The 27,593-nt window shown below is 44.6% G+C and overlaps 1 protein-coding gene across 3 annotated transcripts in view; it reads left to right on the forward strand.

The window, feature by feature from the left end:
• The first annotated feature begins 5,562 nt into the window (after positions 1 to 5,562).
• The window catches only part of tusc3 (tumor suppressor candidate 3), a 66,177-nt gene continuing 44,146 nt past the window's right edge, over positions 5,563 to 27,593 (forward strand). The window contains exons 1-2 of one of the 3 annotated variants that reach the window (XM_076295998.1): positions 5,563 to 5,675; positions 24,747 to 24,916. In XM_076295998.1, coding sequence (XP_076152113.1) covers positions 5,571 to 5,675; positions 24,747 to 24,916 — 275 coding nt within the window. In that variant the 5' untranslated portion in view covers positions 5,563 to 5,570. Of the gene's footprint in view, positions 5,676 to 24,746; positions 24,917 to 27,593 lie in introns of those variants that run through there. The other 2 variants (XM_076296000.1, XM_076295999.1) reach the window with 2 other exon arrangements.

The raw sequence follows: 27,593 nt of genomic DNA on the forward strand, positions 1-27,593 counted from the left end.
GTGTTTCACTTCTACTTCCTTTCATTAAACCGTATGCTGCCCAAACTTTCATCCTAACAGTCTAACACCAGCATTCCAGTGTTTCCCATACATTGACTTATTTGTGGCGGCCCACCACAATATCAACATTGACCACCACACAATGATTTTTCCAGGTTGTACTAAATTGTACTTAAATCTGGTTAGCATCATAACCACGCTGCGCTAATTTGTTAAAAACTGTTGCATTCAAGTTAACTCTGCAAACCTACCACCATAAATATAATTTGATTTTGTGGGAAACACTGCATTCCCTTGGCACACAAGAGTGTGTCCTAGTCCTCCTAAAGAAAAGACAAATGTGAAAAAAATCTGGCGCATTTGGAATGTCACCTCAAGCTAATCTTATATATTTCACATAATAATTTATAGAACTTGCCAAGGAGGACTTGGCAAAGTTACTTACTTCCTCCAAGAAACAGCTATGCTTCTTCTTTGAGTCAAGACACTGGGGGCAGGCCAAACTTGCACCCCCACCTCCTAAAAACAAGGTTTAGTTGAAGGCCAAATATGTTCCTGGGCATGAATACGTTTGCTTTTGGTCTTAGAGACACCAAGTACTGCACCTTTCTGATACTGTAAACTGTCTGGTTGTGAAATGAAATGAAGTGAAATGTGCAGAACTAATTGGTGCCATTTGAATTCTTGTATCATATTGTATGCCCTCCAAGAACTATTATGTTTTGATGCATTCATGCAAGTGAGCCTTGCCAGGCTAATTTGAACAGTACAGTGATCATAGAATAGAAGTTGTGTAGCCTGTGCCAACTAAGGTGGTAGTAGTTGTTGACTATTATGTTGCATAATACAGTGATAGTGTCCTTACACCTTCAAGCTGAATTAACAACTGGCCTGTGTGTGTGTATGTGCGCGCGCGCGCATGTGTGTGTGTGTGTGTGTGTGTGCGTGTGTGTGTGTGTGTGTGTGTGTGTGATCGGGCGAAGCGCGCACGCAAACTGTGAGCGCGTGTGCATGCGTGCCCACGCGAAATGTTAAGTATTCATGTAGAATTGTTCACCTAAATTCTGCCTGTATGATACCTGTTTAAGCGTGGATGAAACATATTGATAAATATCAAGTCACCCCACGACCCACCCAGTCATATGCAAAATCGTACCAAAACTGAGAGGTCTCTGGACGAGGCAAGTTGCACAAACACCTATTTATTTTCAGTAGCCTGGACATTTTTCGTGAGGAAAATACATCTGAGTTAAACCAAAGATATCAGCAAACGCTCCAGTCATATTAGATGACCACTGAGCGCCACTTCAATGCGGACACTTAAAAGAAGACCTATGACACTCGATCGAACCCATATTGGAATTCAGCGTGCGAAGCTGCTTGGTCACATTTCTGGGAGTGATCAAAAGGCGAGTTAAATCAGTAAAGCAGAAGCTGGTACAAGCCGGCGGATCGCTGCAGATAGGTCGGGTAGTGTGCCTTGCGCGCTTCCAAGGTGCCGGTGGCCCGTTGCCGTGCTCTCAGCTGCACCACTTCAACTTAGGCAGCTCATGCACTCTTCTCTCGTCCATGATGTCGACATTCGAAACAGAAAATCGTGTAGAAAAATCTTTCTCCAATCCACCCCCCCTCCTCCTCCTCCCACCTTAAGATAACAAGATGACGCTTGAGGGAGACGACGCGCGCACAGCCCTCAAATCAATAGATTGGTTATGGATATCGCATTATTCAGACGCTATTATAATATTGTTTCGCATATGTGTCCAACACGAACGGATGACATAGCGAAGGCGATTGGGAGGGTGAAAGTGGATATAATAGCCCGATTAAAATGCATTCAACATCACGACAAAACAATAAACACAGAATTGATTCATCGAGAACTATTAGCCTGATATTAAGAGACGATTAGGTGAACGCGAAGATGGAGAGAGCGGACAGCTTCGATACATGGATGGTGAGCTGTAACTTTAACGCAGGATATTGAAATGCACCCCACGCACAAATTTCTAACAACACACAAACCGCACTGGTGTAGCCTAACTAGTGGCGAGCCCGACAGAGTCCGCGCGCATTCAGGGACTAGAGTGTCTAATGTCGCCCCCCAAAAAAGGAAACACGCCACAGCGGTACTTACCTTCAGCGCTTCAATATCCAAAGATGCTGATCGGTCCATATAGAAAGATGAAGTCTATGCAAAGTTGTGAAATCTAGACCTGTAGTTCCCGTGCGAAACTCAGCCCAGTCCTCCAACCCGCCGCAGATTTCCTAAATCTCATTCCCACTGATCACGACTCCTCGGGTTTGTAACAGAGCGATTAGATATCAGTTTATCCGTTGACAATTCTGAACAGTAACGGCAGGGTGACGGGTGAGCAGCCCGGGGACGATGCTCTGTCTTCTGAATTCTTCCAAAAGATGGCTAATTCCAGCAGTCAGAGTCTGTGTTGTCTCTGGCACGTAGCGAGAGCCTGACACAATTGGTGCAACCCCTGTAAGTCAGTTCCTTGAACATCCTCATGCGGCAAATCTGAAGAAACTGTTCGATTCCAAGAGAGTAGTGCGCGAAAAGAAAGCGGCACCTGCTGTAATCTCGTGAGCCGCTATATCAGGACAAGGGGATCTGGCTCTGCTCCTCTGGATCAAACCAAAAAACAAACACCTTGCATGCACACCTCCAGCACAAACTAGTCCGGGCCGAATCCTTGCGCTGTGCCTGCATATGAGGTGCACCGCATCTGAATTCAGCAGCCGTGTAGGTTCGGGGCCAGAGGGGGGGAGCGAGAGGGGAGCTCTTCCTCTCTCGTGTAGCAGGGTGCTGGAAGTGAGCTGAGAGCGAACGGTAGACTCTCTCTCCCTCTCTCTCTCTATCTATCTGGCGGCGTAGTGACTTTGACTTCGGCACCAGGTGACTATCCTCTCGGACCTGTGACTTTCGAATTGAGAATTATGATTCATCACTCAAATTCAAAAGTCATGAACTAATGAGGCTTGTCCATATCATTGTCTAATCTACACCCAATTAGGCCTAGTCCGCAGCGCTCTTTAAAGTTTAATAGGCTACACCTTGTAGCCTTTAGCATAGGCCTAGATGGATACACATTATTTTCCCTAATTAGGCTAGGCTACTGAAAGTCAGTGTCAGTGTGTCACGAATTGTGTTGCAACTCATATGTTATCTGGCCATGGAGGTTTGTAATTTTAGACAAGATCTTTTCAAAAACGTGCATAGGCCTATACCTAAAATAAAGTCATAGGCTATCTGCAAATTGCTGTGCAAGTCGAAATTATTGTGAAGAAAACAAAACGTTACCCTACTAATGTTTTTAAAGTTCTGATACCAACATCGATAGCCTACTATTAGACTATATACTAAAAAAAAGGTTCGTCACATCTCAGTGACGTCAGCTCCCTGTCTGGGACGAAATATTTTACTACCTGCTGCCAAGGATGGTGGAGGGACAGCGTGACAGTTTTAACAGTCGGCCTCCTTGGCTGCCCGATAACACATACACACACGCACGCATACACACACACACGCGCGAGCGCGCGAGGACTTTGCTTGCATGCTTCTCTCTCTATCCCTCTCTCGCCTTTTCTCGCTCTCTCTCTCTCTCTCTCTCTCTCACACACACACACACACACACACACCAGGGGGGCAGGGGGTGGGGATAAAGGACCCTTCGCTCTCACACAGATTTCACTAGCCTATTACGCAGACTGAAAAGAAATGTATTAACCCATGTTGTGTTCGCGGTCAAATGTGACCGATTGACAATTCTTTTCTCTCAAAAATATTGTTCACTTATTCTGACTACCATGAAGCTCCTTGACGTTGTTAATAGACGGCATCTGAACACACAAAACACATTTTGATATTTTTTATAACAATTTGAGTGTTTTATTTAACTTTAGAACACCCATGTATTTCCGGTAAAAATGACGGGGCATTAGAAGTGAATGGGTGAGAAAATGGTCAGTGTATAACATTGGGTCCAGGCACAAATGTATTGATCAGATGGACTGTATGTACCTGTATATGTGCTCTTGTACATTAAAACACACACACAAACACACCCTCACTCCCCCACTGGAACCTTTTCCAATAGAATCTTCTCCTTTCTGACTTGCATGAGCTCAGATCAGTAAGGCCTGCAGGCCATAAATAGCAAATGGAAGTACAAAACTGGTTATATCCAGGTCCAAGTTGATGCCAAGGTCTATTACAACATTAGATGATAATATGTGTGCTACTATATGGATTTATAACAAGTTATAATGCAGCGGCCATTTTTGACCTGGAACACAAAACTAGTAAACATAAAACGAACACAACAGGAGGGTTAAGCATGAATTTTGGCTTAACAATGCTGAAAAACATTGTAGGCTATGAGAAAAGTAAGACTGCAATCACCTTTACAATCATAATTACTGTAACATCATCATCATCATCTCTACTATCTCTCTTGGTGTGTGTGGTGTGTGGCTACCAAAGGAACATGTTCCTGTTTCAAAATAATGTATTTCTCACAAGGAATAAAACAGCTCTCAGAGATCATCTGTTAATTTCTCCTGAAGGCCCATTTGGAGAAATAAGACAAATAGACTGTCACTGAGAAGAAAAAGTGTTGAGATCTTAATCTGAATTTAGATTGGACAAGCTCAGCTCAGCCTCTTGCCTCTCATATCTCAAATATATGCACAATTGCCCTGCTTTGTCCAAACAATGATTGAATTAATAATAATAATAATAATAATAATAATAATAATAATAATAATAATATGGAAATGCTATACCTAAGTTAACCTATTCTAGACAAAAGATATGAGTGGTCTGTTCAAATAGGCCTAGTCTAGCTACACTGCAAGGTTTGAAAAAGAGGGGGGGGGGGCTATAGTAGGCTATGGGATGTTTGCACCCGGTTGATACTTTGGATGAGAGTTTTCTTGTTGCATAAATTCTATTTGAAGGAGACCTGACATGTGGATGGCTCTTCAAGAACAAACATGCACGTTGCAGCGTCATGATTAGTGCTCACATAGCCTATTAAACCTACATTTGACAGAGCAAATGACAACAGTGTGCATTCACAGGGAACAAAACTTGCCTGCTCATCAATTGAGATTTATCCTATTAATAAGATGAAAGGCTTGGTATTTTAAAATACCGTGAACCTATGTTTTATATCTTTATTAAACTTATGGGGCGGGGGGGCATAATTGAGAACTGTCATTCTGTAGGCTACTCAGATGGCCCTCCATCGGCCGTAGTTGGTGCTGCAGTGGAAAATGCGGTCTATAAACATAATCTTATTCAGTGTAAATTATCTTTAGTATTCCTTAATCTTTAGCCTAACAACTGGCTGACAATTTCATTGGTCTATTACTGTAATTAATACGCGATTGCATTTATTTCCTGGTTGTGTCTGTTGAAAAAGCCAAGTATTTATTTACCACCTCTGGTTAAAACTACAATTCCTAAGAGCCATTGTCTACACGTCTTCTGATTGGCGACGGCAGTAACCAATCACAGTTGCTGAGGGTGAATTGGTTCTACAGCATCTTCCAACATGGCAGCCACGGCAAGTGGATCCTCTTTCAACCTGCCGGTAGCATCTTTGTTGCTGGTCCTGCTGCTATGTCTGCAGTCGGGAGGCGGTCAAAAGAAGAAAGAGGTACATACAGTCGTATGACACGTCTGAAATAATATGTATTTTTAAAGATTAACTATGCTGAAAAAGAGTACAGACGGAAGTGTCACCTCGATATGAACCTGCCTGCATGATGATGATGCTAAAGAGAGACGCTACTGTTGATAACAGCAAACCTTTATTTTTGTGTCCATGTGGTTTATAAAAAAAATGGTAACGATATAAGATCAAGGACCGGTTGGTGGTGTTAGAAGAACATACAGTAATCTATGTTTATTTCTCCCGAAATTACCTTGTAGCATTAGCAAAGCAGACATAAATAGCCAAGTAGCACCTAGGCTAGTTTACACTCATAACGCCACATACAAAGATACGGGCCTATCATTTTGCGGTAAATGTCTCCTGTTTTGTGTTTTTCATTTCTACATTTCAAATCTAACTTAATTTATTTCCACAAGTAATTCATTCGATTTATTTGTGTTACATTGCGCTATACTAACAGGATTCGTGAATACCTGACATATTATGTACCCGAAATATGACAGGCTTACAGTAGCCCACTAGCTTCCAGAGAGAAATATTATGGCTCTTGTGTTGGCCCCTATTATATCAAAGCTAGTTGATAATATGACAGTCTGTGTCCTGAAAAATGTCCAGTTCTAGGTAGGCTAAGTCTGACAGATGTCTATTGGTGCCAATGTCCGGAACTAGTTAGCACTAACTAATTAGTAGATTTCTACAATTCAATAGACCCTTTTGTGTCACTTGAAAATTCTGCTGCACACATGGAGACATTTTAATTCTAGAATTATAATGAATTCTCAAACTATAGACCTTAAATTCAGAAGGTAAACTGACCGTGGGCAGACTAATTTTTCACAGTCATGGTAAATCAAGACTTTATATTTTTCTCTTCTCTTTCAGAAATGTAGAGGTAGTTACACACATGCACACGCGAACACACACACCTCTGTCCATTTACTTTCCTGTGTGTATCCGCCTCTGTGCTTTGTGCGATACCTCTGTGCAAAATGTGGTCTTTACGTGACCTATGCAACCAACTCAATGTATAATCTTATTTAGCTGAAATCTGGCAAAGCGGTGAAGCAGCATTTTGTATTCCATTGCCTGCCGACATGCTTATATATCAAGCCCTCCATGTCCCACGCTCCTCACCCCTCCCAACATGTTTATGTGGTGACCCCAAGGCGCTGAGAGGTGCAGTATTTCCGGCTACAGTTTCCAAGCCCTTTAATATATTTGTGAGCCCCTCTTGGCTGCTTTTCCTAGAGCATTTGGCATGGAGGGCATTGGGGGAGGGGGTTAGAGGAAGGATGAGGTGTTGTAGAGGACCAGAGGGAGAGGAAAAATGTCCTGCTGAAGTATATTTATGCCCATCCGATGATTCCCATTCATCACTTGAACTAAATATTATTTCCCCCCCTATGCCTGACTAATCGAAATGGAATGGAAAAGGACAGCCCAAGCAGTTTTAAGCTCTGATGCGGAACTGTGATTCCAGGTGCGGTTGAGGCATGGCCCATCCCACTTTTTGCTCTCCGTGTCCACTTTAGTGGTAAGATGACTTGAAGGCAGAAAGATGTGATTGGACTGAAAGAAAGTGACCCCAAAGTCAGGTCTAGTGGAAAACTGATTGAGCTGTATAATCAGTAGGCATATGGGAATATGTATATTTTTCTGTCAATGTAAACAGTTCCTATTATCAGACTTAGGAACTCAGACATGTTAAAATTAATATTGTGATGTTGCTTTCAAGTGTAATTTGACTTCAGTCAGTTGCTTTCAAGTAATCCATTTCTACATTTGACTTGGCTTGGCTTCACTAGAGGCACCAGATATTACCAGAGCAGTCCACAACCTTGTAGAACTCCTGCGACCAGCGGGGCAGTGCTCTGGAAGTTCATAGGAGTCTAAACAGCTAATGGAGGATTACGTTGTATTTTACTACATTTTTAAAATTTATTTTATGGATTTGTCTCTTACCACATGACATAGATGCTTAGACCTTTTGTAAATACCTTTTGTATGGTTAATACTAACCATAGTCGACAGCATTTTAGTCAGATAGGCTAACTGGCATTTCTTTACTAGCATGCGGTCCAAGAGCCACTGCCGTTAATAAAAAGTATTTTCAAACACTGTATCATATCAGCAAGGTGTGTCAGTTCTCGGTTGGATTGAAAAGCTGTTGCAGCTCAAGCGTTTAGTTCAGGTCAGAGGGAATGCCCACGTGGCTGGCCTTCAGCGTTTTCCCACCCTGCCTCTGGTCTGATGAGTGTCGTATGGCTCCCAGCACCTTGCTGTGCCTGAGCAGCGGTGGGGGAGGTATGGCTGAAGAGATGCACTGCTAGGGCAGGGCCACACTCGGATGACTGTGGTGGTCTCGTGTAACACGCTTGTTTCGTGAAGATCTGCTCATGCTGAGACATGAGAGGGGTCCCTGCCGTGTATTTGATGAAAGACGTTTCTACCGTTGCTACGCTCAAAGCCACCCCATGATGCACACCAGCAGCAGCTGCCACACACACACACACACACACACACACACACACACACACAGACACATATCTGCCACACGTATATGCATATAGGAGCATGATGTTACGATAGCCCCCTTCTCAAGCTTTCTCACCCTGTTTCTCTCTCTACCCCTCACTTATGAAGCAAGTATATTATGGGATGGGAAGCATATGATAGGAATATACATGGATGCAGTGTTTCCCACAGAATTGGATTAAATTTGTGGCGGTAGCTGACTTGGGACAAGCACTTTTGAATTTTGGAAAACACTTTTCCATTTATATCGAAATTTTGTAAACATTCAGTCAATAAAATGAGCCCTTCAACGAAACAAGCAGCTGTAAGTAGGCTACGCATGCTAAATTCGACATCCAAACAGTATTCTAACGTTAGCTTTGAGATACTGCTTGATTGCATAACTTAACTTAGTTTAGTCTCTTCAATGTAGCCTACTACAGTATGTTGTGATAAGACCTTAGCAGAGTTAACTTCAATGCAGCAGTTTTGAACAAATTTGCGCAGCATGGTCACCATGCTAAGCGGATTTAATAGCAATTTAGCCAGACGTCTTCTATGCAATGCTTCTATGTGGCAACAACAATCCTTCAACAATCGTGAATATTTTGTTAAATGCACATACAGAGGAGGGGCAGCAGGCTACGAGAGAGAGAGGGGCGGGATAAGGAAAGGCTGCGTGCGTAAAAAACGCAGCTCAATGGCAATGCAAGGATTTGATCTTATACTTAATTTAATTTAAATTAAATTAAATTAAACATATAATATTAATATGTGGCGGCCGATTTTGATTTAATGGCGCACCGCCACAGATTAGTCAATGTATGGGAAACACTGGAATATACATGGATGTTTTACAAATGACGCATCTATCACAGCAAGGCTCCTGATTATAAATGTAGATCCACAAATGAAACTGGTTCCCCACACAAGGAAGGCAGTAACTGTGGGTGGTGCTGACGGTGGTAGTGGGTGGGTCGGTGGGCGGATGGGCAAGATGGCGTGCGTCCTGCGGGTTTGTTTGGTGCAGGCGTGTAATTGTGCAAATGCAGCGTTGTGATTCTGCCCACACGAACCCCCTTCTCCCCTCCTCCTGCACCTTTCCACTGTAACCTCCTTTCACCAATTAAGATGATGGACTCATGGACCATTGAAATGCTGGGCTTAAAATGAGAGATTGAAGACTTCATTTGATTTCTCAGTGGAGGCGTGTGTGTGTGTGTGTGTGTGTGAGAAAGTGAGAGAGAGGGAAAAACAGAACAAGGCTGCCTGGAATATGTATGACAGACACCCACACCCCTCCCCACTGCCATCCCAACTCTGTTCAGATCTTGGAGTCTTGGCTAAGTCTGTTCGATGTTTAAGGCTCAGATAGAGCCCTATGCTGGGTTTGAAAAATGATTTGTATTGTGTTCAAGAAGCATTGCGAAAACGATTTTCTGTGCCATCCAGCCAGCCAGGGCCCCCGGCTTTCGAGGGGTGTTGTGATATATCAACATTAGACCGAAAAGCAGTTGGACTGCGATTGCTTATAGGAGAATGATTCTGAATATTGAACAGCCAGGATGTCCCCTCCCCATCGTGCCCAAGTGAACCCACACACAGACATACAAACACACACACACAGACATACAGTGCATACCCAGACATGGGTAGATGACAAATAAGGGTGAAACACACACACTCACACAGACATGACACACACATACAGACACACACACATGCACACAGACATACACACACATGCACACAAACACACATACGCAGACATACACGCACATACTTTAGCCAAATATACAGATTTCGAATATTAGATTCATTTGTTTGGACCTGGTGGGATGGAGGTGATTTAGGAAAAAGAGAAGATTTGCTTGGTTTTGTTTTATTCCATTAACTGTGGTGTGTCGTGAATAATTGATCAGGACTGCATGTCAGGAAGCCGACCTCTTGACGGATGCTTTGTGCTGCGGAGTCATTTTCTCTCTGCTGCCTCCCCCACCCCCCCACCCTCATATATTTTGACAGTTTTACAAATAATCACATCCGTGGTTATTCTAGAGTCTGGGATGCCAGGCAATGAATGGGTCGTTCTCTGTGAAGTGTGTCCGCCATCTTGTCTGGCATCCATTTGCAACAGCAGAGACAAGGAGAGCACTTCCACAAATAGCCTCTCGATAACAGAGGGAAGACCCAGCACAAATGGCTTCAAGTGACAATTCCTGTAAGTGTTGGAGTCCAACATCCAGTTAACAAACCTACTTTACTGCCATCCTCTCAATTGGACCTAGCACCACTCTCGATAATTGTCTTTTTTTGACATTTTGGCAAGGTGAAGTACTTTACAGGATTATATATTTTAGGCCATGTTTTACACAGACAGTTGTAGTCCTAGCTGTATACACAAATTCCTGTTCCAGTTGTTCCAACTGTTTGCACTATTGTGTCTCCTTTCGAGAATGTCTTAGGCCTATGCTTCCTGGGTTTATGTCCATTTGGTGCTATGCTTGCATGTTAAATGCATTGGTAAATACTCTTTGCCAGGAAAAAATGGCACATTTTCTACATTGTAGATGCCATAAAGCCACACCGATTTGCTAAATCACTATGGCTAATCTGTAGCAGTTATTCCATATCATGAGCATCCGGCATGTTCTCAAAGACGCCTCGGGAGGTGTGGGCTGATCCTTTCCTCTTCCACCCTGTCAACACCACACACCCCATGCCCCCCCATGCCCCCCCCTCCCCAAACATTAGCAAACCCACCCTGATCAGACCATGCCACCGCCACCCACTGAGGCAACATATTCGAGCGGCGTTATCAGGGCCTGTCAAAAGAGCGTAATCTCCTCCTCAGCAGGGGGATGATCCAGTCCCTCACCCCTGGACGCGAGAGAGAGTGAGGTAGGGAGGGAGAGATGGGGAAAGCGAGAGCGATATAGAGAGATGGAGCACGAGTCATCCTGCCGTGAAGGATGAAACATGACGTCTTATCAGCTGTCTACCAGCCTCTGAAACCCGGCACTCTCCCCGACAGTGGGCATTAAAGTGAATATGACGAGGAAAAAAATTCATTAGGAAAGAATGAAGGGCCCTTGCTCCTCTACATTTCACAGTCCAGCGGACTGAGCCACGGAGGGTTGAGTGGGAGTACAGCGAGTCCAGTTCCTCTGGCTGCCAGAGATTTGCAGCACAGTTATTTATGTGCCCTCTTTTTTTCACACTAGTATTATCATTTCTTTGTTTTCCTAGTGAACTTTTTTTCTAGAGAACTCTATTATTGGACCCAGTCGTGTAGGCGAAAGAGTGTGGGAGGAACGGAAAGCAGCTTTTCCTTGCGTTCCGTGTTGGCCTCACACACACTGACGTGGTCATTGTTGCGCTGGTGAGTGCGAGCATAAGCAAGAGTCGATATAAGCGTTGTGGTCGTCCTTGCGCATGTCACACATCGGAGTGACGTGGTCCCGGCTTCAGCCCAGACCTGGCAGGAGACCGAGAGAGAGAGTATGTGAGAGTGAAAGACAGAGGAGGGAGCCATGTTTTCCTACTGATTGCCTTTTGACTTGCTGGAGACAGCCGCCAGCCTGTTGAGAGTGACAAGCTCTCTGCTTGGCTCACAAAGCTGTATGTAAATACGGCAGGATGACTTGTACTCTGGCATAAAGGACACTGTTAAGAGAAGACTCAGGTAATCTTGAAGCACTTATGGCTGATAAATGGACAACCTTTTTGACGTGAAATGATTTGGAGGAGGCTGAATGGGCACAAAAGTGACTGTAAAATACACTTCTCTTATCTTTCCCCTGCTTTCATTGCAATGACCTTGCGCTTTTGGTAGACTAAATAACTAAATGCGACCGGCTGTTAGTAACGTCTTCCGATGTGCAGTTAACGATCAAGCACGTCTCTTCCTTTTTTCTTAAAACATTACAATGGCAGAGGTGCCGTGAATAGTCAATGCCATTAAACACACCCATTTATCCCTTGGATCTAATGCCTCTCTCCGCTCATCACAAATGAGAGTTGCCATATTCATTTTTCAAGCACCCTCTAATTGACAGGAAAATTAGATTCCTGTCCTGTTCTTTTGCTGAAGAGTTCAGAGGAGAAAAATACAAGAGAACTTGCATAAAACAATCAGAGGGCGAAAAAAAAATGCCCTAACACGAAATTGAGTTGCTTTGTGTTTAATACACAGAGGCCCTGACCAAATCACGACACTAAATTATGCTCACTAATTGCCAATGATAAACCTGGACTCCATCGGACTTTCTTGGCCCATCCCTTTCGCTGAAGGCCGAGCCGTTTCTTTTATGCAGTCCCCTGCAGAGTTGTTTATCAGTTAATGTGGCTGAAGCCTCCACAAATCACACCGAAGAAAATAATGTGGCTCTTGAGAACTGCAGAGCTCTCATTTATGGGACCCACCATCCCTAGTGCCCAAGCAAGCAAATCAGTGAGTTTTTTTCTCCGAAAAAAAAAAAAGAGGAGTTGCCTCTCTTGTGCTGGAGTTGTGAAGCATTTGCAGCTAGGTTAACACCGATGTTCTCTTGGTCCTAATGGCCCTCTCACTCATCTCAAGTGCGCCCCCAGTGCACCCCCACCCAACCCCTTCTAGTCCATAGTGGGTCTCACCGTGAGCCTGCTGCCTCAGCAGGATGGAGCGCTCTGTCGGCTGAGAGCACGACGGGTGCCAGCAGTGCCCTGTTTTTATTGAGCTAAACCGGAGTTTGATTTTGTTATAAACGTAGCATAATAAAAGGACGGATGGCTACGCGATTTTATTGCTGTGCGGGGCAATAATGAAGACAGCACTTCCACATTCTGGCCTCCACCAACGCTCGGCCTCATGCTTCAAAAAAATAAAGAAATAGAAAATGCCAGCAATATGCTTCCACTGCAGTAAGTGGGCCTTGGGAAATGAGGCCTCCGGTAGATCCCAGACGGCATTCCCGCTTCGATTCCCACCTCCAGGCACTGGGAATGGGAGCTGGCAGTGACACCACCGGGATCACTGCTGCTCCATGTTTACCGCTAATTATGCTGGAGGAGACTGAAAGAGAGAGGGGTAGAAAGCCTTGGAGAGCGGGAGTCTCGAGACGTGGCAGCACTTCCATTTTTGCCTTGGGAGGCCTAGGGGACACAGCAAGGAGTCACGATGGGGAAAGAGGGCGGGAATCTGGGGAATGATAGCTTCATCGCCATGACAGCAGGAAGCTGCAAATTCATCAAGATAATTGGAGCAGAAAGTTGCCTTTCTTTGTCTATTTATATCTCTTTTTTCCTCCCTTTTTTCGCCTCACAGACTATAAGGAAACTTTTATCATAGCCGTTGTAATTAAAGATAAGGGTCTAAATAATAAAATAAGCTGGAGTTAAGCTAATTTCTTACACACTCACTCACACACACACACATGCATGCAGTCAAGTCAAGCCCTGTGATGGAGACTTAGCGAGGGCCAGCCGTTTTTCTCCCTCTAACAGCCGTGAAATGCAAAACCTTATTTCAGAATGAGTTGCTGCCCCGTAAGTCACTCCAACATTTAATGAATCTAATAAGGAAATGAATGATTTTTGAGGGGGTGAGGATGGCAGTCAATATGCAGGTTATGCAAGTCTCCCCCTTCTGTTAGGACCCCCTCCCTTACCTTTCTTTTCCTTCCTTGATTAATGAATCCACAACATATGGCAGAAACCTCATTACCAACAGTAAATAATGACCACGTCATCAGCGGAGGCAAGTGAAATTGGAAGATGAGGGTGATATCCTGTATATCAGACACATATGAAATGACCTTCAGCCAGCAAGTTTTGGTATCCCATGTAATTATCGTATCCCTATATGGAGCAGATCTGTGCTCTGTTGTGTGCAGGCTGTTCTGCGGATCAGGTGGTTTAGGCTCTGAACACTGTGTGTTTTTTGCTCTCAGAGCGAAGAAATCATGTGAAGTGATGAAATAATGTATGTGTTATTTTTCCTGATGAGGACATATTGAATGTTGTCTAGTAGGGCTGTCACTTTTGTGAAAAAATCCTGTTCGATTCTTGAGACATAATTGTTCATTGAATCGATTGTAAAATTGATTTTTCATGTCTAAAGACATTTTCAACGCCAAATATAGGCCAATCCACGAACAACTAACAGGCATTGGGACAAACGTAAAGGGGGCGCTTGAAGACGCACAATGACAAACAGGAGTGCAACATTCTCGAAAAACAGAGTGGACTGCCATAACATCGGTGAAAAACATTACTGCGGGCTTCAACGTGGATGCGTTTACAATTAGAAATGTCAAACAAATGTTGCCTACTTAGAACTCACGACTGCACAGTTTGCATACCGCTTTGTCCTTCTCCACAGTTTGCATACCGCTTTGTCCTTCTCCAAACCCCGAAGTGCTTCCATATCGAACTCCTCAAGTTATTTGGGCCTATCACTCGCACAGGTTGATTGCGTTTTCCTCAATTTTTTGGCAAAACACCAGCAGCACAGCAGCCGATTGAAACAGCTGTTTCCGGTGCGTGAAATTGGTGGGAATTTTATTTTTAGCTTTCGCAATGATTACTGCACTTCGGAATTCTTTGTTATTTTTCTGCTTGTTTGTGAGTTTTGTTACATCTATCTTTTTCATTTGTTTAATTCGTTTAAAATTAATAGTGTACATATTTGGTTAAAATCGATTCCCTATTTTAGTTTTCGAAACTTGTGTTGGTTGGTCCAATCGATTGTGCAATCGATTTTCGAACGTAAAGTGACAGCCCTATAGTCTAGTGATGGTGAATTATATTTCAGGATCACAAAGTTACTCACGAATCACGATACTGTCACAATATGTTGCCCATGGTGACCGTGTTGTTGTGATGAAGCGATTCTGTGATGGTCATCTGCAATACATCACAATATTTGTGTAATGAAATTGAAAAAAGGCCCCCCAAAAAGCTTAATAAAAAGCAGGATTTATGTATGTAGTCAATACATTGTATTGTCAGTTATTTAACATCTAAGATGAAGCAATATACAAAAAAAGTGCATTGTGTCAATGGAAACAAGAGTGGGTAGAATAATTAATGTGATTTTATCTGCCTTGAGTAATGCTATCACTACCAGAAATATTGCTTTACACTCTGTGGATATAGCCTTCTGTTCTTTCCACTGTATCAGTGGCAGGTTACTTGGGTTGTTTGTGTTGTTGCTAGAGGCTGGTGTGCAGCAGTGCCAGTTGTCAGGAAGGTGAGAGAATGATTATGCCTTCAGCAGTGAAGCCTTGAGAGGGCAGAGGTCATCCCTATACAATCGCCTCCGGACAGAAGCAGGGAGGCAGTGGTAATTACCAGAGAGAGAGAGAGAGAGAGAGAGAGAGAGAGGGTGACACAGAAGAACAGCGTCACAGTAGTTGGCACCTCTCACTTGATGGTAAAAGGCCTTTTAATTCTGCTTGTGATCATTTATGGCACTGCCAAGTCCTTCATGGTTCTCAAAGGATCTTGGTTTAAATTGTTTTGGTGCAGGCAAACAGTTTAATATTACACAGACGAATGCAAAAAGACTGCATGTTTCATGTTGCCTTGATTACGGTCACTTATATAAGATTAGCTAATCTTGGACCATGTGAAGTCTTTTATGGATGTAAGACAGAGTCTAATCTTTACTAGACTTTGTGCTCATCAGTCCAAAGCTAAACTTGCCAGACAGCTGTGTCACCCACCTGATTATAAACATTGGCTTTGATGGTCTTTCCATGGTACTGAGTAGACTGTGCTAGTGCTATCTCTGCGAGTTCTGTTTTGGTGACGAAGGGACCAGCTGCTTCTCTCTTCCAGAGCTAATGTCATTATCATGCATTAAAGCTGGATTGAAAGATGACCCCACTATTGAATCTTGAAGTAGGCTCATATTTAGATGGAGCTTTGCATATGGTTTCCTTCAGCTTACAGCTGTGAGCTGACATGAGAGAGGGAATCAATACCCTGAGAGGCATCTCACCTGCTCTCTCCCCAGCTGTAACAGACACTAGACTGATGGGAGATCTCTTAAACCACACAGACATGCCGGCTCATTTCTGATTCAAATGGGAGGCATACAGTACACCAAACTGAAGTTTGGAGCGCAAAGAGAAGATTGGAGTTCCAATGTGTGTGGGGTTTTTTTTCTAGGCTAGAAGCTAATGTGCTCAAAGGTAATGGGCTGTTGAATTGGAATGTAGATTAAACCTTCATGAACCTCACATTTCTGTAGGCATTCATTTAATGTTTTTCACACTCTGAAGATACTTCTGTACAAGACTTGGGCCAAAGCCCAGGCAAGATTGCCAACCTTTATGGAAAATTTCCAAGCACCTACAAGAAACAATAAAATTGAAATAAAAATATCTGCAGTGTAATTCAGCATTAATCTTTGTTAGGAGTCTCTTGCCCAGACACGGTAAGTAAAAGAGGTTTCAGTTTCTGCATTGAGCGGTGAGGTGGAAAAAAAGCCCGGTTAGCGAGATGGCAATGCTTGTGACTGAGCTGGACATGGGAAGAAAAGCTGCCAGTTGAGACAGGAAACAGAAGGCAGACAGCTGAGATCAGGTCCAGCTTTTGGTTGACCTGCACACTCAGTTTATGCTCGGTTCCTCTCAGCTCAGTTCAGCTTACCCAACCGTGGAACAGAAGGGCCACACTACACCGCTTGAGCTACGATGACAGCCCTAAGAGTGTTATGCCCCCCCCCCCCCCTCTCTCCCTCCCTCTCCCTCTTTTTTGGTGTCTTGGACTAGAGTCTCATTTTCTCAACAAGAATCACTTCAGGAGATGTTAAGCTGCCAGTGCTGAGAAGATTGATTGAGTGGCTGCAAGGCACTTTTTTCAAGTGGAGTGGAACAAGAGAGTATGGAGACAGAGTGAAACACTGGCGTGGAAGAGTGAAGGGATATAGAAGAGGAGTAGGTTGGACGGGAGACTGCTGAACAGTCCCAGCAGAATTGCCTCCTAGTTTTGCAGGCTTGCACAAACCTTGGATGCAAAATAAATAATACATTCCAAACCCAGCCTTGCGCAGACAGCAGTCATTGATTGCACATCAATACTCCTCATTAAATGCTCACTCAAAACATACAGACACAAGTAGAGTTCATGGAAACCATTGAAAGTCACAAAATAGGTTCATAAATAGACACACACACACAGGCACTCATGCACGTGTGCACGTGCTCCAATGACTTGTGGGTAGTCACAAAGGGCATGACAACCATTGCAAAGTGATGCAATGCAGCAAGCATACATGCTTTATGGAGGAGCAGGGTATTGTGGGTATGTTATCTTAAGAACCAATGCCTTCTATACATTTTGCCTCTTTTCATCCTGAGTACTGTATTGTGAAGAGATGGGCAGTTCGATGGAAAGGGGACGCAGGTTATCTAGGCAACTGGAATGCTTTGATTGTTTCTTTTACCTTTTACCTCTTCCATTCTCAAGGGGCATGTACTATGCACTATAGGTCATATATTTCCTTGTGTGTGCACATTTGGTATTTAGGTTAGATTTAGGTATTTACTTGTTTTTTGGACTATATTTTGGACTATATTTCTCTACTCTTGCTCTTGCATCAAGTCATCCCGGGTGGCTTTGTGCCCCCATTGTGTGCCCAGTCATCTCTGCCTGATTTCCAAATCCCCCTTGCTCAATGGGGGACTTTTAAATCCATTTCTAGGCCCTTTGACCAAGCCATTTTCTATCATAGAGCTCCCTTGTTGTGGCCCTGAAGTTGGTAAAAAAATAATGACAGAAAAGATGGAGAAAAGAATGTATGTTTCATAACTGCCAGTAAAGCTGGCCTTGTGCCTTCTGTCAAAAGCGCTTTGCTGTCTTTCCTGGGTTTTCCCTGAAGACTCAGGGAAAGAGATCATCCTGACTTGCCCAAATAACTGACAATGAGAGCAGAGATTACCGGTAAAGCTGGAACTCTCTTTCCTCCTTGTGTGTTTATACATACTTCACCCCTTATTTATTTAACTTTTTTGTTTGTTGAACCCTTGAATGTCTTAATCGCACATCTGTACTCGAATAATTGTCTGCTATCTCTTCATAATATAGTACATTGACAGTTATTCAGATGAGTAAAAAACTGCAATCTTAGTGGATATGCCACATGGTTATTAAATGAGTTTGATAACTTTTCAGCATCTCCTATCCTTCCAAGGGCAAAAAGGCTGTTGTGCATACTTCATGCTCACTGCACACTTGTTTGTATGTCTCTGTGTGTCTCTGTAATTCGATTAGGATTATAAAGCATGCTATGCCCAGCACATTCACACTGAAATATGTTCATAATAAGGGAACATGGGTACAATGTGCTGCAGTTGCCATTTAAGTAATGCAAATGTGAAAGAAGATTAATGCAAGCAGGCTGGTTCCCATGTGACGACAGAATGTCCACAGATTTCTCAGCACTGCATGGGTCCTCTGAGCAAACCGCAGGAAGGAGAGGGAGAGAGGGGGGGGGAAATCGGGACTGGGTCTGGGTGTGGAGAAAGCAGTAATGGCAAATGTGATCTGTGGTTTGACGTACTCAGTGTCAGATATACATTTACAGTGACAAAGTCAGCCTAATTCGATGGTAGAATCCTCTTCAGTGATGACTTGTGGTTTTGCCCAGTACTGCTCATCACAGTAATCCACCCCATCCTGATCTGACGGAATCTGTCTCCACGAAACCCTCTGTGAGCCACATGGTTCAGCTCGTAATATTGCCACATGCCTTCTAAATATGGCATGTCCCAATCCTGGCTGACACTGTCTGTTGAAAGGCTTTGTGGGTAATGTAGTCCGCCGATGTGGGGAGGAGTAAGATTACCTCTGCGAGCCTGTTCTCCACCACATTGTTTGGACCTTATCAGACTTTCACACTCAGACTTAGAGGTTCTTATTGGAGGACTCACCATGCGAACAATTGGACATCCTGTAATCCTTTTTCCATGGAAGGGCCCAAGTCCTGCCATGGCAGTGTGTGCACTGAGGGGGAAGTTCTTCTGGACTACTCCCACTCTTTAGGTGTTCAATTCAGGTTGAAGACATTGTTCCTGGGCTATTACATTCAGCCCAGTGTTGCATACACACACTCACACAGTCTCTTTCTGTCCGACTAGTGCAGTGATTTCCACCACCGCTCATTCTCTTTTGTGACACTCGGAGCATGGCATCTCCAGAACCCCTGAAGCCACTGCTTGGAGTCCTGACTGAGGGACTACCAAGAGTCAGATGTTGGGGCTCGGAGCAGGACTGTGTCTTTACCTCTTTGCATCTTGATTTGATCAAGGACTACACTCTTGTTTGATCTTATTGCTGTCATCGCTGTTCCAAAATTCATTAACCATTGCTTATTGCAGTTGTGGTGTAATGGTAAATATGACTAGCATGATGAAAACATAAATGTAACAGGAATGAGAATTGGGCCAAGTACGAAAGATGGTTTTGTAGAAATATGGATGGATTTTGTGAAGTACATTGTGACCAATAACATGGAGAAAGGAAATCCAGAAAGTAAGGAAGAGTAATGAACAAAGGAGTTTGAAGACTATGACCATGTAGATTACAAGAGGCCTTGAAGGGTGTGATGATGTACCCCTCTCAAGGTCAAGTCCACGACTCAAGCTCTACTAAAAAATGACAGCATCACCGAACGGTGATGCCTCAATTGAAAACAGTTTGAGAAAACAGCAGATAGACCTCAATCCTAAATCCGAGGCAGAGTACCCTCCCCCACTCCCCCCATAAATTGATGCAGTCCCTGTCTATTTTTAAGTCTCTAATCTGGAGAAAATGTAATTTTGCATTTCTGCCATCTTCATGTTCTGGAGCCACTTAGTGTGAGTTGCTCCTGCTGCTTTCTGTTTAATGGGGAGTTGTCCGTTTGCCTCAAAGCGCGCTCTGAGTCATTTTTGCGGAGGTGAGGTGCATCTAAATTGTGCTCTCTGTCCATGTGTTTCCTGAACGACGATCAGCTCCATCTCCATGTCCTTTATGTTTCCTTTATGACTTTCAGGTGTTTGGCTTGACGGTGGGATATCATAAAGGGCAGGCTAGATGCTCAAGGTCTGCGTGGAAGGTCATGCATGCTCAAGGACAAACAGCAGAGTTTTGTGTGTGTGTGTGTGTGTGTGTGTGTGTGTGTGTGTGTGTGTGTGTGTGTGTGTGTGTGTGTGTGTGTGTGTGTGTGTGTGTGTGTGTGTGTGTGTGTGTGTGTGTGTGTGTGTGTGTGTGTGTGTGTGTGTGTGTGTGTGTGTGTGTGTGTGTGTGTGTTACTGTAGCTGGATGCTGCAAAACCAGCTCAAATTTTACATTGTTCTGTTCCATAATTTTCACTATAGGTTGGTTAGGGTGGCACAATCAACACTCACTGTACTGTAGACCATAGGTTTGTCAGAGAGGCACCTTGGCCACATCATTTGTGCCCTCGTCTCTGGCAAACCCCATTGGTGAATCACTCAAACTCGTTCAAAAACAGCAGCACAGTGACACGATGGTGTTTCTTCAGCGGAAGAAGGGGGTGGGGGATGTGCTTTGTCTCCTTTAGCGGGGGCTCATCAGGGAACAACCTGTCCACAGCATCCGTCACGTACCCTGAGTAAACCACCTGGTGGAAATGATTGTGGGGCCGGAGGAGGAGTGTGGAGGTAGGAGGGAGGGGGACATGAGGATCAATCAAAGAGAGAGGTGAGCTTAATGCCCGGACATCGCAACACATCCGTTGACTTTGTCGTCTTTTTTAGGCATCTAACACCTTGGTGGACTGTTTGTCCCCAAATGTCCTCAGTGGTGTAGACCTTTGGCCCATAGCTACTTTTTTTGCTTTATTTTGAGAGATGCTTGTCCTGGTTCTCCTTCACTGAAAATTGAAAGGTGTTTTTTTTTTTTTGTATTATTATTATTTTTTTACGAGAGACAGTGTGAGGAAACAAGACGGGAGAGACGAGAGGAAACTGGTGGGGGGGGGGCGTCAGGTGCGGAGGGGATTGGGGGGGGAAGAAAACATCTATGTTTGGTTCTTGTTTGTAGCTTCTCAAGCGCTTCCTTGCGCGCTTGGCTGGCTTCTCACACCGCTCCCGGAGCATCATTAACAGCCGTTTGATTGGCAGGCAAACTGACAGCCTTGCTGTCTGGAGGTGGTGGGTGAAAACCTATTCTTTTTTTCCCCCAACACAAGACTGACAACCTCACAAAGGAGATGAGGGACTAATAGCTGGGGCATACCAGCGGGAGCACAGAAGGGACCAGTGTTCCGATGGTGGAATGTGTGGGTTCAAGAATGTCGCTGGTACAACAACACCATGTATGAATACCTTTAGATACAGCTGCCTTTTGTGCTACTCTGTAGCATGAGGTTCAGCCTTCCTCCCATATTTGCCTGCACTCATAGTTAGCATGTCCTGTTAATGGCTACGGAAGCACTGGCATATAGTATAAGTAAGAATGGGAATCTTCGCTCCTGTCAAACCTAAGTGGCAGCCTCTCCATATAGCAGCACGTATGGAGCGCCTAATTGATCTACTGGCCACGAGAATAAAATGCATTGGAGCCCGTCTGCTGTCAACCACTGAAGCAGTCAGCCATTGCAGATAGAAATGATAACAATGTTTCATTTTGTGAATTTTGACAGAAGAGTTGGTCCGTAGTGCAGACACAAGTCTGACATACACAAGGAGCTAAATAATTCAACATGGCGGAGCTGACTGTGTGTAGCCCAAAAATAAAAATCCACTGCTAGCACCGACTCCTCATGCAGGTAGTATGGGGTGGTTGAGTGCAGGAGAAATGAAATATATAAAAGGGTGACGAGAGCTGATGACGGCAGACTGCTGCTGCTGAAGAGAGAGAGAGAGAGAGAGAGAGAGAGAGAGAGAGAGGACAAACAGGAGCTTGAGGGCACAGGAAGAAGAGAGCATCCCAGGTAATCTGCAGCTGCCTGAGACACTTTAATTGAAGGTGCCAGAGACGGGCGGTGATGCCGGTGCCCATGTGGGGTTTGAAGCAGAGGCCTGACACACGTCCGCCCTCCCTCTGTCCCTCTCTCTCTCTCTCCTTCTCTCTCCCCCCTTCCCACACCACATCTCCGTCTCTCCATGTGACCCACAGAGACACGAGCATAGAGAGGGACACTGTATCCATTTGCCCTCTTTCTCCCACTTCTCCTGACTTGCTGATCACTGAAGCACACACACACACACACACACACACACACGACCCGTCTCTTCAAACAGGATTACACCACCTTTTCATGTCCTTCATGCCACTGGCACAACATGCTCACCCCTCACACACGTCCCCCAACTCCAAATCTACATCTCTTTACTCCTTCACACCGTGTGGACACACACACACACACACACACACACACACACACACACACATATTAATACTGCTGCTTCAGAGATGTAGCATGGTGTGGTTAGGGGACATGCACTGTGTGCACTGTGGAGGAAGCAGATGGTAGAGACTGATGTGTATGAGAAATGTGGAGATGCTCCAGCTCCAGCTGGGGATGTTTTCCAGTCTCCACCTCAGCGCCCCCATGCCACTAGGAGGCCTGTTAAACAGCAGGGCCTTTGATACCGTATCTTGTGAGCCTGGCGCGGCTCCTCATCTGGAAAATGAAATGCAGATCGAGCTTTGATTGGTCAGCAGGAAGCACTGGTCATTATGGCCCGGTGTTGGGTTCTACCCTTGGTGTCCATTAAAGTCCCTTTTTGATTGGATGTTAGAACTCCATGCTGTTAGATGTTACACACGTGTTGTCATGGTGATGAAAGAAAATCTGGATTAGAAATCAGGAGGTGTTTGCAAGGTGTCTGATTGCATGTTTAGTGCATCAAAAGGCTGCACCATTTGGTGTCATGTATTTAGTCTCTTAAGTTCTTAGTAATAGTCCACATTGGTGCTACCTGCCAGAGGTTATAGACCCGCAGTTGCAACATTTGATGTATTGACCCACTATTTATGTCAGCTAGGGATGGGTGATATAGACTTAAACTATCAGTATGTCATGGTATTTTTGGCGACAATGATAAATGAATATATGAAGATGGCAATATTCACCACTGTTAGCTTACTGTCTTGAGAGCTGTTCAAACACTTGAGACTAGTAAAACTTGATCCTGACCATGAATATTCCTCCTCACCTACATTTTGACCTCTGCAGTCAGTCTTGTTTGTTCTTGCCCTACATGTGAGCTGCCCACCTTGCAGCACATAAACGTCATCAACTATATCATTAATATAACATTTTTATCATGGGGAGGAATTCCACTGATATATCAATGTCTATACAATATGGCACCCCCCTAATGCCAGCAGCTTCCGGCACAGTAGTGCTTTTCCTCTGCATGGCTAGCCCTAACAGTCACAAATTCGGCCCTGTAATGAAAGGTGTTGTTTTAGGCTTCATTGAGCGGCACAATACGACCATTTATGTTGGTTAAAGCCCAAGGCTGGCTGCAGTGGAGCTGGAAGGCAGTGTGGCGTCACAGAGAGGCTTATGTAAGTAAACACAGTGAGCAAAGAGTGTCAAGACCACTGTGCTTTCTGATCAGTTTATATTCGTGGCAAGTAATGGGGAGAACATGAGCCGCTACCTTTACCTTCTCATGCCCCCAGACACAATGAGCACACAAGCGTGTTTTTTTTCTCCTCTTCTCTCGCTCTGACCCTTTTTTGTCTATATGAGGGCCCAGCTGGTTTCTCTTGGCAATAGTGTGCACACTTCCGTAGACACACACTCCCGTAGACACACACAAGATTCGTCGTTCCAGGGCAGGTCTCCACGTGTCTCTTTGAGGTTTGACAGTTCTGTTCCTCTGTTCCAGGGTAAATGAGGTCAGAACTGAGTGCTAGCTTTTAGGCTAATATTGAAATGGATCCCATTGTGTGGTATTTTTCATCTTGTGGGTGTCTCATTTTTGCAAGGGTACATCTGGCAAGGTCTTAGTTTGTTTTGTTTTTTTGTCACCAGGCAGTAATTCAGGACCATATGTTACCTTTAAGCTACCCCAGCGAAGGGTCTGATGTGCTATCGTCTGCTAAAAAGCCTAGCTCTCCACTCTTTCCCTCCGGCAGTCCTTCCATGTTTACTGTTTTCCCCGCGTGCTTCCAACAGTCTGTGTGTTGACCTTTATGTTGAGCAGCTTTGCATTTAATCAACAGAAAAACCCTCAAACGGAACGGGAGTCGTCACAGCTGTTAAATGTCCACAATTACTGCTTAGGAGCACATTTAAACCCAATTGTAAACCATTTATCAAAGACCCCCATTAATCACATGCTGCCACAGAGTCACAAGGGCTTTTTGGGTTGTTTGTGTTTCTTGTTATGAAACTTACATAAATATATATATATTTTTATAATTGCACTGTTTTGTATACATTTGTCCTTGTGTACTTTTGAAAATCCTCTCTAAAACTTTGGACCCTTCTCTTCCTTCCTCCTTGTGTGTCTGTGTGTTCCCCTGCTCCATCATCTCTCCCCAACCCCTGGCCCTCTGGCCCTCCCTTGCTCCCGTCCCGGAGCACAGAATATGTTGGCGGAGAAGGTTGATCAGATGATGGAGTGGAGCTCTCGTCGCTCCGTTATCCGCATGAACGGAGACAAGTTCCGCCGCTTCGTGAAGGCGCCACCCCGGAACTACTCCGTCATCGTAATGTTCACCGCACTGCAGCCCCAGAGGCAGTGCTCTGTGTGCAGGTAACACAACACCACACCATCCCCCTGCTTAACCCTGTGCCCAGGCAACAGCCAAAAACAACCAGCCAACTCGCCCTTCTAAAAAATTGCATCTTGAGTGTCAAAACACATCAACACTAACATCCTCTCTGCTACATCAATCATCTCGATAATCCAATGAAGCAATATCCTCTGCGTTCCCTTCTCTCTGTAGCTCTCAAACATCCTCGGGTACCCCCCTCCATTCTCCTTCTCTTAAAACATTTTAACAAGAGGGAAAGGTACTGTAAGTCAGCCCAAAGCCTAGTTATGCCCGAATGAAACAAACCTAGTACGTAAGAGAGAAAAGCAACAACATTATAGCATGGAAGCCTTAAAGGTACTTGAATGTTGGTGGCAGCTGCTTTCAGGAGCTTGCTTTCAGCCTAGTAATTTCACCATTTCACCTCAGCTGTAACCCCTCCATAGTTCTTCAGTTGCGTGTAAACACCGGCCCCAGGTCCCCACCACCCCACCCACGCTGTTCCCCCCTCTTGCCTGGAGGCAGTGCATCTCCAGGAGGCTGAGCGGATCCCACACACCCCCCCGTGAGCCTGAGCTGATGCCTCTCGACAGAGATAAAAAGCTCCCGGGTCTCTGGAGACCATAGCAACACAGTTTCTTACTACCGAGACAATACACCCTTGGCACTTTCAGCTGGCAGATGTTCCACAGCAAAAAAAATAGTCACCAACGAGACTGCAACAGGCAATACGGCGAGGCTGAGACAAACTTCTCGGAGCAGAGCCATGAACTCTTGTGTTCTCCCGCGCAAGAGTTCGATGGCCTCTAAAACCAGCCCCTTAAAAAAGATCCATTGGGCCACTGACCATGCATGTGCATATTTTTTTTGTGGACCTAACCTTTAAGCTGAGGTGGATCTCCGCACAGCTTGGCGTACGCCAGACTTGGTCAGGTGCTCAGGTGTTCAGTCCCGCTGAGGTGTAATAAAGCAGACTGGAGTCAGCTCTCCGGGGGAGGATTTGAGTATCAACCCAATCTCTCAGGAGCCCTTCGCTCTCCCTCTCCGCTCTGCCCTAAGTAGTTCCGGCCCCAAAGTCATTTAAAGAAAGGGCAAAGTGTGGAAGGGCCTACTGAATGGGTGCGGCGTGTTCAGCATGGCGATATCCCGTGACCCACCGAGAGTATGGCACTTAAGGAGGCCTCGTTTAGTCCACTCGGCATTGGCTTCATTGAATAAAGATGGTGCGGCGGGGATAATCATGTGTATTACAGAAATAGAGAAAGTTAATTTAATCCGGAGTGACCTTTAAATGCCCAGTCATCCCTGCGTTCCACATGACCCATAATGCGTTTTTAATCATCTGCTGTCTGCTCAAATCACATATTTATTTATTTCATTTCATGTATTTATTTTGTGTTAGCCAACCTCCTGTTCCTAACTATTTGCACCTGTCCAAGGGCTATCTCCAATAGGTATGTCATTCATTTATTTCTTTAGTTATGTATTTGAATATGCATTCATCTTCCCTCTCACTCTCTCTCCCTCGGCCTTTCTTCAAAGGAGATGTCACTCTGGGATTAGTCGCTGTCACGTACTTCTTCATGTGCTCTTTTTCCCCCCTCAATTGGGACGGACCATTTACATAAACGATACCATCGCGTCGTTAGTCACTGAGTGGGAGATAAATTTAGTGTCGTGACCTACCAAGGAAACATGGGAAGCATTGACGGGCACTGCGAGTGACTGCTAATCACCACAGCGTCGGTCTCTGCGGCCTCACTATTGCTATCTCTGCCAGCTGTAGCATTTAGACCCTGTACGGCTGACACACCTCTTATTGTCTCGCCAGTCAACAGATTCGTCTGGGCCTTCGACGACCCGTCACATTTGTCGTCTGACGCGCTATGTACGATCCAAGCCCTCCGCCCACCACCCTGGCTTATTATGTATGCACTAGATAAATACTAAATGTGCCATTAAACTTTAACATGTGTCATCATGTAAATTGGTGTCCCGTAGCCCAGGAGGAAAGAGGTGTTTTGTATGTTCTTTTATTCATGGCTGTTTTCCGCTTTGGTGTTTTATTCATTGACCCGCTGATCCCTCTGAAGCAGCGGCTATTGGAACTGTCACAGAGAATTCACCCCGCCGCACAAAAAGGCCCTCTGATGTTGTTGCCTGTTGCAGGAAACTGCAGGATGCACTTAAAAAAACACACATATGCGAACGAAAACACACACACACTCACATACTCACATACTCACACACTCACACACTCACACACTCACACGCTCACATACTCACATCATGTACATTTCCTGACCTTCATGGCAAACTTTGGAGGAAAAATAAATGTGTAAAATGGAGTTCAGTGAAGACAAATAAATGAGTTAACCTCAAATGGACGTGTGGAAGGACCCTATGCACACTTGACACTTTATTTACTGAATTGGGGAGTCTAATTGGCCGTTAATTGCAGTGTTTTGGTGGTTGTCATAGCATTGGATGTAGACATAACTGTCACAGAAATGTCTGTATCTGTTCTAAGTGTAATGAGAGCAAGTCCAGGGATGCCAGCTCTGCACTTATTCCCCTCTCATCATATCTGTATACCTCCATGTCAGCTGGGAGATGGACTTTGCTTGCCATGTCTTTCTCAGCATCTTTCTGCCTCTCCCATTATTACCCTCTTGG

This window comes from Alosa pseudoharengus, unplaced genomic scaffold (genome assembly GCF_046254945.1).
Source record: "Alosa pseudoharengus isolate Yale_2024_CS ecotype anadromous, Long Island Sound unplaced genomic scaffold, YU_APseudo_1.1 YU_APseudo_1.1_scf_2, whole genome shotgun sequence".
Taxonomy (NCBI): Eukaryota; Metazoa; Chordata; class Actinopteri; order Clupeiformes; family Clupeidae; genus Alosa; species Alosa pseudoharengus.